The 12993-nt window shown below is 43.4% G+C and overlaps 1 protein-coding gene across 1 annotated transcript in view; it reads right to left on the reverse strand.

Annotated features, from left to right (window-relative positions):
- Nucleotides 1–667: 667 nt before the first annotated feature.
- The window catches only part of SLC1A4 (solute carrier family 1 member 4), a 36370-nt gene continuing 24044 nt past the window's right edge, over nt 668–12993 (reverse strand). Inside the window, exons 7-8 of the mRNA XM_064446663.1 lie at nt 12830–12964; nt 668–10363 (exon numbers count right to left, since the gene is read on the reverse strand). Coding sequence (XP_064302733.1) covers nt 10129–10363; nt 12830–12964 — 370 coding nt within the window. The 3' untranslated portion in view covers nt 668–10128. The remainder of the gene's footprint in view (nt 10364–12829; nt 12965–12993) is intronic.

The following is a 12993-nucleotide window of genomic DNA, read 5'->3' on the forward strand; positions in this document are numbered from 1 at the left end:
TTGAAACTAACCAAACTACACTTATATAGTAGATTATTTCAGGATTTGTGATATTCTGCATTGCGCATCTCAGGATAAAATCTACCCTATGGAGACATAGGAGCTTTTAATGGAAAAGCAAGACCAAAACCACTTTGATAGCAAACCCAGGCCGTCAATTCTGGAACCAGCACACTGCTTAGACTGACTGGGTGCATCCAGTGCAAAATTACCCTGAACTTACCAGTGTGGTTGCCTACTGCAAAGGATTTGCTAGATGATTCCTCCCACTCCACAATCCTCCTCCAGGGAACAAACTCTGTTTCGCAGAATAGGCAGCAGGTCTGTCAGCCTTTGTACTCCACTATGCACATATCAACAAAAAATACCTACTCTCCTGAGGTCCCCCAAGGCCCCCATAGACCTGAGTACCTGTGCAGAGGGCTTGGAGAAATACTCCCCTGTGTAAGCTTGCCCTGCGCTCCAGGGGAAGGAGTTAAATGGAGCGATACGCCAATAATCAGTGACACCAGCATGCCAGCAAAGGGCACGATTTGGTTAAGTGGGCCCAAATATCAAGTTACACAATTGTCCTTAAGGGCATTTCCAAAGGAGTCTGCCAGCTGCCTAGGCAAGGTTGATCCAGCCCAAAGGTTGGGTCTTCTCCAAACAAAGACGGAAACATGAATTTTATTCGGCATGATTTTTATTTCAGATTGAGAAGCTACACAAAGAAAGAACAAATTACATTTCCATAAGAGAAGGGAAAAAAAGAGAGCGTCCTATTGTGTCACCCTCCTGATACAACAAACCATCTCAATCTGAGCCACAGGATTGTTTTCTCCCCGGGCAGGCAGGGAGAGTTTTTACACCAAAGGGTGCACTACACAGTAAACTTCTGTAATACGTACCCCAGGGTCACACACCCCCAGACACAGCAATATGGGGTTTTTTGTACATCTGTTCTTGGTAGATCATAAAATGGCTGATACAGAGTCACATGGATTAAACCAAAAGCTTTGAAAGAGGAACAGTTACAGATGCTCACAAGGATCAACACACCCACATGGCACAAGTACTTACTCAATGGAGTAGTTACTCTAAGCACTAGGTTTTATCTGAAGGCAGATACCTTTGTATCAGTGATACTGGATTGTACTGGAGCAGATGGCAGTGAATTTCACAGTTCATCTGTCATTTTATTAAAGTAATTAATTGAATGATTTAGCATATTAAAATAAAAGAATCCTCCCTCCTAATTAGAGCAATTGGTGTTCATGTAAAAATAAAAGTACACATGCATGCATACACACATCAGAGGCAGGACTGCTGACAGAGAGCTTACAGGATAAAGAAACTCACTTTCCCTGTCCCACACCAGGATATCACATTCTCCCTCCTGCCTCCAGGTATAATGGAGTCTCTCACATTTGGTGCATAGTTATATTCAAAAGCCAAACAGCAACTTGGAATTTGTCCTGAAGGGGACCAGGACAAGGCACCTTCACGGATAATAAGGCAGATTGTGTACCTCAGCTGCAGAGACTACTAGTTCCTTGGGGACGGTCCTGCTGTCCCTGAATCTAGAGGGATTAATCAAACTCTGATCAAAATCATCACCCTCACAAAGTGGTGAGTGAGTCAGTCTGTTTGCCATAAACAAGAAGGAATTTGGAAAAGACGCTCATCTCCCATTAGCAGAGGTATGCTCAGCTATTTGTAATGCTACACACAGTCTCCATCCTCTACAGCACGTGCTTTGTGGATGACCTTGTAAAAGTGTGGCCAGGACAACGACAGAGAAAGTCTAAATAAGACTATATTCTTAAAAGACTGCAATATTCAGGGGTGGCAAATATATTACCTCCACACTGGTCCTCATGGAAGTAATGTCAACAGAGCATCTATTGTGGGGCAGCGCGGGGAGCAGCCAGGGCTCGGCTTGTTTGGTCACAATTATTTGACTTAAGTGTAAAATGTCATTAAAGTATTGCCTTAATGAAGTAGGGTTTTCTTCAGCCCAGCCCCTCCTCCAAAGTTGAAGCTACATCTTTTTCCCCTCATAACAGGATGTGAGACAGTCTATGGCCTCACATGGGACTGGAATATCTTTAATTTAATTTAATTTAAATTTAAGTTTAATCTATGTCCTATAGGAACCTGGTCCTGCTGGGGTCTGGGCAGACTCCAGGGACCACAGCAGACTCTGCAAGAGGAATACAGAGAAGGAAAACTGGTAAAAATTAGGAAGGTTTGCTTCTGCATCAACACTAGGTGTTTGTACCTAACTACTAACTAACTAGCTAACCGTCTAGAAAACACATTTTTCTTGTGGGAGGCACCATGTCATAAGAATATTGTGAACATGTAAAATGCCTCTAATTATAGCCAACAAGTTTTAAAAATGTTCCTTTACTGCTGCTTTACTGAACATGATCATCTGAAGAGGACCAGACCAAATCCCTGTGCTGCTAAGGAGGTATCATCTCTATCAGAAGTCCACAGGCCACTGAAAGCTCAGGAAATTACATTAACCCACACTGGCAAAGGCCCTGGTCCATCTGTTTTGTGGCATTCCTTCTGGTTCTTAAAAAAGCTACAATCCAAACCAGTTAATATTTGGAGTACTTTTTATGGTTAAGCACAATTCTTTCTGTAATGGAATGTAATCCAGGGGGATTCAGGCATATGTAAACAGTTTCCTTTACAAAAGATTTCCCTTGGTAATTTCCTTCTGCAACACGTAACTGCAATCAGCTTAAGCTGCACTGACATGCTATATGCAGTGTAGCTTCAGTTACCAAATACATGCTTGCAAAAGAAGTGTATTACTTTCTCAGCACTGCTATCAGAAGGCACAAGCGAAAGCTACCCTAAGGAACATCTAATATCAAATTTCTTGGTCTCTGTGGCTTGAAACCACACTCTTAACTTTGGATTACAACACGGTTTGTTTGAAATTCATTTCCTCGCACTGGTTCCTGTTGGTAGGCCTGCTTTCCATGCAAACAGCATCCGTTGCCTTAGGAAAGACAAGTGTAAATGTTTCTTGAGCAGGACTTCAAGATTTCAGCAGTTGGTCTGCTGAAATGTCCACAGTCCTCACCTCTGCTTGGCACTGAGATCAGCCGTTAAACCCAAATGAAATTTCATGGCAGCTGAGGATGATATATCTGCTAACACTGAGATAGAATTTGATAAGTAACCATACCATGACCTCTTCAATGAAAAAGAGATTTTCTTTTCCCTCTTCTATTCAAAAATCCATCCTAGGGGGAAGATAACTCTCCTACTTCTACATTTCTCCCCTTCCATTCCTCCAAAAAGAGAAGTGATCATCCTACACTAACATGTTGGTATCAATACTCCAATGTATGTATAAACCCCCAGATTTATTTTTTTTTTAGGTAGGTGATAGTTGTTAGCTAACAATGAACTTGGCTTCAGGATTTGAGGTCTGCTCTTAGCCTGCTTGATGATTCTTCATGCGACTCAAGAAAGCATTCTTTCACCTTTTTCTGAGTGCATTCACTTCTGCAGCTGTGAATGGTGCCTGCTGGTCACAAATGTCTCTAAAGACCCTGTGCGGAGAATGAATACCACGTTAACATTAACTTCCCTAGCTGGTGCTCAGATGTGAGGACAGAGAGCTATGGGAGCCAAATAAGGCTCTTGATTGCTTCCCATCAGACTTAAAATATTCAGTGGCAACTGTCTCAACGTGTTGCCCAATGTCTGGAAAAAGTTTCAGATTGTTTGCCATACCCTTTTTGCTCCTCCCTGAAACTGGAGCAGCAAGTGAACATGGCTTTCACCAATATGCTCACATAGATAACAAGGTTTTCTTTGTCCTCAGAGAATAATGGCTACCATGCATTTATCTGAGGAGCATTTGTCCTAGCTATCCTGCAAGGAGGAATGTGGGTCAATCCCTGATCCAGAACTGTATGGTTATTTCTCTGTGGTCATGGCTAGCAGCCAGCAGCAGCTTATCAGAGCCCCATGCTGGTGCACTGCATGCTTCATTGTTGCTCAGTGATGATGCGCTTCAGAAACATCAGCGCTCGGCGTCTGCCTCTCCCTGCAAGCCCTGGCCAGTCAGCAGGCAGGGATTTGCATTATGTCTGCTACACACTGAACAAATGACTGCAGTCTTTTTGATGCTATCTGCTATCAAAATGCCAAGGAAAAGATGCTTCCTTCAGTGTTTTAGCTTCTTTATGCACTTGCTTATCCTGTCCTCTGTGATGTTCCCGCTGCAACCCTCCAGCTTTTCCTGTTCACCACCTTTTCGCCCACACTGCCAACATTTTTTAAATTGAAAAGCTCTTTCTTCCATTGAAACTAGACAGAAACAAAGCTGTGAAGGCTCCTAGTTTAGTTGTTGAATTCATGGTGATGTCTCTTATTTCACCTGAACCTAAGCTTTCAAGGCATCCCAGGTGGAGATGGAAGGAGACAGATACAACAAGGCACTGTGCCCACCCTTGACTAAATCACATTGGCTTTTTGAAAAGCAACTCACTGACACTAGCTCCCCTTTTCCTGAGTTAGTCCAGCAAATCCATATGTTGCATCTCCTTTCCATCAGCCATTCATACTCTAGCTCAATGCAACTCTGACTTCATGATGCTTACTTTATTTGATTCCTTTCAGATTTTTGAAAAGGTCATTATTTTTTAAGATTTAGTGGACTGTGTCTTAGGAGTGCTTTCCCAACACTGCAACTCAATATCCTCCACACTATTGCTTGTGAGAGACAGATAAGTATCTGTAAACTTAATTTTACATAAAAGGAACCACAGGCAGAGGATTTATGTGGCCTGCCTAATTCTGTACTGTTCATCAGTCACAGGATCAGTCATTACAGGCAGGCCGTGGTCCAGTTAAAAAAAAAAAAAAAATCAATGGAAGTGTGACATTTTTCCTTGGTGGGAGTTTTTGTTTTGGTCCTTTGACTTTCTACCTACCGAAACCCATTGCTCACTGCCTGTGGGAGGGTCAGGGAAAAAACGTTATTTCCAACAGGAAGATGCTTTCCAGTGGCTGCAGAAATGTGCTGTGCTAGCAGAGGACCAGTGTGAAGATTCAGCCTGGACTGCTGGTCAACACTGCAAATCTTTGCAGAACAAGGTGGTGGTTTTGTACCTTTTGCAAGCTCTCAGGGACATAACCCACAACATATGGCAGGGTGGTCAGTCACAAAGATATCAAGGCCTTTGGCTTGACTGAAAGTGGAACTGCCTAAACGCCTCAGTTTTTGTTACTGCTGCCGTAAATTATGGAGGAACCACAGGAGAATGAGTCTAAGAATGGTGACACTGCGTCATGTCCATCTCTGGCACTGGCCACAGCAAATGCCCAGGGAAGAGTATAGGAACAGAGCAAGCACATACAAAACCTTCCTGCCCTCATACTGTCCTCCCACAACCTCTTGCCACCTCCAGCTCAGGGCATTGCCTCCTCAGGCAGTAACAGGGCTGCTCAGAAAAGACAAAGCAGAGGTTGTTTCATCAACTGATTTGGCACTTTGGCTGGCTCCACATTTCTGTTATGTCCAAAGGACACAGTCCTGTTTGTCACATCCCTGCAGGGGAAGCCCTGGGTTTGGCCCTAGTCTGTTTTCAACACAAAAGCCACCCTGATTGCAAGAGCCATCCCCAGAAGGGTGTAAAGTCCTTTGCAATTACTGAATCTTGTAGTGCAATTACCAACACACCAGCTGAGATTCAGCTAAAGCTCAATTAGCTAAAGCTAAAGCAGCCAAGAGCAAGCCCTCCATTGCTCACTACAGCTTTTCAGGCATCCATAGCCACATCTCACAGCACAGAACAAGCACCTTTCTCAGGATGAGAGACAGATACTGCTCTGCACTCTTGAGCAACTCTTTAAATTACTAAGTCTCAGAAACCTCTTATGAGTTAAGGACAGGAGCAAGGCAGATTGCAAACTACTTTCCCAAGGACCAGCTGGAGCCCTCAAAACTTTGTCCATTCTTCCATTTATACCTAAGCCACCAATACATTAAAACAGCAGAGGGCATTCCAGAAAATGGGATGAGATCAGGCAGTGATGGATAAAGCACAGAGTGGGAAGCCAATCCTGGAGAAGAAGATATAAAAGCTGGTCTAAAACAGTCAAAGAAACTTCAAAGAAAACAAGAAGGTAAAAGTGGAGGATAAATGGCATCAGAGACAAAATGGGTTTGTATATGCCAAAGGCTTGCAGACTCTTCTCTTCCATATTCCCATATCTTTCTCCCAAAAAGCAATCGCTGTACTAGAGGGTAGGACATGAGCTATTTGTAGCCTGCATTCCTAGGGAGAGAATTTGTACACCACCCCCACCCCCCCCCGAAAAAGACTAAAACCAAAAAGAAAAATAGTGTTTTCTAGGTGGAATTTATTTCCTCTTGAAAGAAAAAGCAACTGACTAAAGGTTTCCAATTTAGTCATGTTGGGAGAATATAAACATACCTCTGGCCAAGAGACATGGAAGCACCACACCAGCACCAGATTCGTGGTGTGCCTGGGTGAGAACAGAGCAGGTACTACCGGCTGCACCTCCACTGCTGCTAAGCACCTTCTCACCTCACAGCCTCTTGGAGTGAGGATGCACAGGGACCTGAAATAGGAAGCTCCCAGTGTAACACATTGCACTACAGGTCAAGGACAGCATCTAAAATGCACATCCTTAACAGCCCTTTCATTTTTCTCCCAGTGGTAACTGAAGATCTTGACCATCTGAAGCAAATGGCAAGTCTTCTATTTATCAGGCTTTCGAACAGGATTCACATTGTCACATTGTCACAAGGGCAGTTGTTGGAATGTGCCAAATTTTTTTTACAGTCCGGGAGAGTATAATATTGGATCTTTTACATTTGTACCTTAAGAAAAAAAATCTGAAGCCGGGTGGAGAGCCCTAGAAGATGTGGCATGGCCTCATGAGGAATGGGAACATCACAGAAAACCAAGAAATGTAATTTCAGACACAGATGATACAGGAAAGACCAAGAAGATGTTCTGACAAGCAGTAGTTACCCAATGTTCCTGCTTCCATGGAAAACTCTGGGATCCCTCTTGCTGTGCATGAAAAACAAAAGAACTAGTACCTTTGTAAGTCTGAAGTAGGGCTTCTGTAAGATTACAGATTTCTGGTGAGTTAAGACCTGAATATTCATGGTTCATATACATCCTATTGCACCTGTTTCCAGGATAAAGTGTTAGATTTCCTTGGTGAAATTCCTACTACGAGAATGATTTGACCTCCTTAAATCTAACTGCTCTAACAAGCTTATACATGGGACTAGACATTCACATGGATGCAAAACATGGCAATCCACTAGTGGGGACTGGGAGAGGCATTCTTCAGCAGAGAATTTGAGTTTCTGCATTGCTATTGGAAAATACTAAGACAACTCTGAGGTATTGCCTTTAATTTACCATTTCCTGGGATCTACTGTCAGGAAGAATGTGCCACAGCCTATGGTACGCTGCTACAAGGACAAGGTGCATTCAAGCTGCAGCACCACAGGGAAGAAAGATCAATACAGCAATACCAAGGTGCTGCCTGCTAGGAAGCCCCAGCCTTTGGACTTGCCCAGGTGAGTACTTTTACCTGTGGGCAACAACAGCTTTGTGGTGGAAAAAAAAACAACAGAGAAATGTTCTAGTCTGAAACAGTGCTGTGATGCTTCATGGGTATTGTCATTTGAATGCTGCCTGCTCTTATGTCCTAATCCCAGCTGCATGCGTCATGGTGAAGGACAGCAGAGGGGCTAAATGTCTGATGGCGGCTAAAATGCAACTACAGAACCCACAGTCATGATTTTCAGCTTCCTTGAGACATCCATATATTGCTTTAAAATCAAAGTATTTGGGGTTCTGGTACATTCAGATTTTTCAAAGAAATACTTAGACTTGTTTAAAAAAAAGATAAAAGGTTTTGTTGAGAACTATTTTTTCAAACCTCCAACATTTTTCAAAACAACCCTTATTTGTTGACTTTCATTGTCAGCTACAAAGTGCGCTTTTGGTTTCCTGAGTTGAAAGGAGTTGGGATGATTCTAATGGGAGGAAATGCAAAGTTTCAGTGGGTCTTGATCTGCTAAAAATGAAATAATAAATACTGGGCAAAGGGTGTCCCTAGAGAATTGTGCTTGTCTCCTTCCATTTTGAAGGCGAGCCAAGGAATGACCAAATTTTGTGGAAACAGTTATAAACAAAGTGGTTAAAAAGAAACTCCACCTGCAGTTTCTCCATGGGCTGACTAATCCTTTCCTACTTCGATTGTTTGCATAGCCCTGCTGCACACGATTAAACAGCCAGTAATGACGCACTCACTCTGTTTTCCCTCAGAGGTAGCCACATCTCATCCTAAGCTTTTTTTTTTTTTTTTTTTTTCAAAATTCATTGTGTCCCTTTACCAGGAAGGATGCTCTGCAAATGAAGACTGCTGCTGATATGAAATTGGAACTACCTCTTCCTAGTGCCGTAAACATAAACATCAGCAACAGGCTATCTTTCCAAGATAGCTTCCTCTGAAGCAAGAGAGGGAAAAGAAAAAGGGAGACGTAGCATTACTTTATATCAGAGCTTAGTGATATTGCTGAATTAACAGTGTGGAGATTGACCATATGCAATCATCTCACTAAAGGAGCCAAGGAAAAGCATCACAGGTCCAGACAGATCTTGGCATATGCACAGCCATAATTTTCTAACTATTTGCTGTCCAAAAACCCAAGATAAGTCAAGAGGATCTTTGCAGTGGGTTTGCCGGACTTTGTTCATGTTTGGGGTACAAATTCAGGCAGTACGTTGTAAAGGAAAAAAGGTGGAGTCAGAATCCAGAAGCATCTGGCTCAGCCTCAAGAAGATTACCATCTGCCACTAAGCACTACCCTGGCCCAGCACCACCCAGAATTACTAAATGTAAGCTGCTGCCGGAAGGACATTTATAGCAGGACCAAAACCCTAGCAGGAACAGGTATGCAGCTGTCCCAACACACACGATCACTGAACTACACAGGGTTATAAACTCACCTCTTCTCTTCCCCTTTCAAGCCAACAGAGTTGCCTGTCGTCAGTTCCCACATGATGTGTGTTCAGACTTTTTCATCCCCTGTTCAATTTTGCTGTAAGGGGATATGACTTAACTTGTTTGGACTGACCCATTAAATAAACATAAGCAGGACACAGCATGCTAGCAAAGGAGCATGCATGTTTTCATGAAGGGAACTGACTTCCTGATTTCTTGATGTTGTCACAGGCAAGCCTCTTTCAGACATATTTATGCTGGAACAGACTACATTTTCTTCAGCCCCAGAGGGATTACTTTAACAAAATTTGTGTTTCCTCTGTATTTTTTCTTTAACAGATTGGTTAGAGGAAAGGAGAAAATCAGTCCTTGATCTGCACGAAGATCTCCTGTGTTTGGTCCCGAAGTTTGGGAGTTACTCACCAAAAGGCAGGAAAGGTGCTATGAGCTGCAATGCAGTGAAAGAATAGAACAAGGGTTGGACTCCTACAAGCTACTAATTCAGATACAAACCAAACATTTTTCAAAAAAGAAAAATCTAGTTTTCAGGATATATTTGACTTTTTTAACGGATCGGCAAACAGGAGAGGAAGGGGAGTGGGGAAAAAAATGTTGCTTTACATCGTGTCTGTAATGGTTAGTAAATGTTTCCAGGCCAGAAACTAAATTTAAGCAACATTTCCACCCACTCTGGAGTTTCTAGACTGTATCTCCATTCAAGCAGCAACACAATAAGCTTACTAATTTTTCCCTAAAATAAGGACATACTGGGTTTGTCTACTTCCCCTCTCCAACCCATATGAGCCTTTACTAACAGAAGTCTTGTTAGACCAGAATGGCATTGTTTTCACATACATGTATATGTGTGTGCATGTGCAACACACATGTATACCTATGAATTATCAAAATACTATTACAAAGCAAGTGTTCTTTCTCAACACCCCTTCTCTGCCCACCCCACCTCCCTCCCTTCCCCAGGCCAACATATTTCAAAACAGACTGGAACTAAAACTTTGAAGACCCATCCAGTCCTTGTTACCATGGCAAACGTCTAGGTGCATTAACAAGTCCCTGGTCAACCTCTAGGACGCGTGTTGATGAACGGCCTCTAGTTCACAATACTGATTCCTTGGATTCAGGGTCTGCTGTACTGGTTGTGTTGGAGACTTGGTTTTTGTGGGTTACCAAAGGCGATGTTTCCCCTTCAGACTTGCTGTTAGCAACTGCTTCTACGCCAACTTCCTTTAGCTCCTGCTCTTTGTCTTTCTTTTCCTTTTGATTCAGGTAATTAAGGATGCCCGCTCCTAGGGCATCGCCTTCCACATTCACAACTGTGGTGGTTCGGTCCCTGGTTAAGATCAGAAACAAAACACAAAGCAGCAGGCTTTTAGCTTAAAAGAGTTGCAATACAATAAGGGGAGGGGATTCACCCCAGCTGATCCACTAACATCAGTGGAGCTAGATGAGGGAGATGACGTTACCATAGGTATTTTCCACAGAAGTATCATCACCATTTCCGGACTAAAAATGTGCACCAGAGCTGGTTTGAGGTTGGCCCAACCGTTAATATCAACTGGTTCTGGTCTCTCAGTGGGTTGCAGCAATAGTACTACTCTTTCTCAGGCATCCTTCTTTTCCCAGCCCATCTCCTTCCACTTCCCCTTCCCCAGGTGGGGAGGGGAATGTGAGGGGAATCCCCTTCCCCAGTGCAAGGTCAGAGCAGGAACTTAAATTGGGCTTATCCAGAAGGTGAATAGGAGCACCCAGCTCTCTTCTTAACTATAGAGACTCATACCTTAACCCAAACACCTAAGGGGTCTTTCCAAAAGCAGGCAGAATGACTGTGTTCTCTGGATTTCTTGCTAGTTGCACCTGTCCTAATCTTTGATGCTACAACACAAAACTACTGTGTCCCAGGGTCTAACAGAGGAGGTTTATGGGTCATAAAGAAGAGCAATTTCTTCATGTGCCTTTTGAGACTTCTGTTACTCATTCTGCAGCCTAACTTGAACATGTACTCAACTTTTAACTGTGGTCCTCTCTCGTAATTAAACAGCTGGCAATAAAACAAGACACAGGACTTTTCCCTCCCTCCTTCCCCCTTTTGTTACAAGACTCAGTTCCTTGACTAGAACAACAGTGTTGACCACAGAGAGGTGCTATGTATTTTGAAATGAAGACTGACAGCATGACACAGACTGAGGGCAGCCTGGTGTGAAAGGAAGGGCAAGCTTTTCACTCTTGCCTCCAGGCACTTGTGAGCACAGCTTGTGGAAAGCACAGCTACTACTGTAATCCCTGAGGAAGACAGGATACAAAGAGCTAGCCACTGCCTTCCATGTCTCTCCTGTCTTTTGGAGGTGGTTGATACCCAAGAGGTGACAGCAAGAAAGAGTTCAATGGCCCTAATGAAGCAGTAGGAATATCATTATACTCCACAGATATGTGTGATGTGGGAAGGGGTGGAGGTAATACAGCTGCTGCCTCCCTCAGCCTCTGGAATTCAAGAGTGTCCTCAGGCATTCTAATTTCTACATCTGCTGTTGAAGGATACCATCTATACAAAGAGGTTGTTTTTTCCAAAAAGTAATGCAGAAGTGTTATGTACAGTCTAAACCAGGAACTGGCCAGAAACCCACCAAGCGGAAAAAAACCCCAGTGGGATTCAGATCACTTGACCCATACTGACCAGTCATTTAAGCCCACGACCCAGCTTCAAACAGATGGCTTGAAAGCAGATTATGCTTTTAAATTACCAGATCATGCTTACTTCACTAGCATTTAAACTCCAAGCAGGCTGTAATTCATGAGTGCTCAGAGAAGTCTGAGCACAGTTTGATTTTCTAGTATTTGAAGAACAGCAGCTATCCATGCTTGTTCAAAGGAAAGCAGAGACACCCTTTTCCATGGGGCTCATCTAAGCTATAAGAAATCACCTGCATGTGGCATTTACACTTATCATGCACTGGTGGCTGGGTCCCCAATACTTAAAGCAAAACAAATTTTCTAGGCTAATTGGGGTGGTACAGAAGGTAAATTTAGGTCTTAACAAGGACATAACTATGCTAAGCAGTGAGATAAGCTCTTCCAAACAGAGCTGGGCAAGGAGATAATCTCTCATGTTTCAGGGAGGGGAATGGCTCTTGGAAAGAAGAGAAGGAGCTGAGCAAAGGTCTGACCTCTTATCTCTCTCCCAGAATATGGAAAGGAAAGGTGGTAATACTGTGTACTAAACTTGACTCCCAGCAGCGTGTTCCAGCCATGACACTGCCCACAGCTGTGATGGGTGCCACAAACCCTTTGTGTCCCTGCCCTGCCAATGGATGGCACTTCTCTGCGATGCTTGTGTTGGTGCTTTGACCAGTCTTGAACTATAGAAATTGTTCAAACAATAGCTGGCAACAGCTTCTGATGGAGACTTCTTCCCACATGTGACCAAAAAAGCTTTCCACCACTATTCAGACTCAATTTCCTTTTTTCCCCTTCCCTCCTAGGGTCCAACTAATTTCCAGCAATATCAACACCTTCTGAACAAACTTTTAACAATCCTTCCAAAGGGAACTGAAACCAGGAAGAAATATGTTTCAATAAAGGCTGAGTAAAACAGCTGAAGAGGGCTTTTAGCATATTAGCTGCTTTAATTGAGAAGGGACCACCTTTTCCATTATCTGCCAAGAGTTACCTGTCCTGTAGGCAGCCATCTCTTTTAGGGTTTTATTTTATACTGTGCTATTTTGACTGCCGTGCCCCATTTTTCCAGCTGAACATGCCACATGTCATACACCAGCAGATACGAGCGGCCTAAAGTACTTACACAATCCAGTCCACCGCTAATATCAAGGAGAGGTCGTTGGTCGGAAGTCCAATGGCCTCCAAGATGATAGCAATAGTGAGGACTCCCCCGGCTGGGACCCCGGCTGCACCCACACTGGATGCGGTAGCTGTCACACTGCAAATCAATTTGCAAACCCTGTTAGC

The sequence above is a fragment of the Phalacrocorax carbo genome, chromosome 3, assembly GCF_963921805.1.
Source record: "Phalacrocorax carbo chromosome 3, bPhaCar2.1, whole genome shotgun sequence".
Classification (NCBI taxonomy): Eukaryota; Metazoa; Chordata; class Aves; order Suliformes; family Phalacrocoracidae; genus Phalacrocorax; species Phalacrocorax carbo.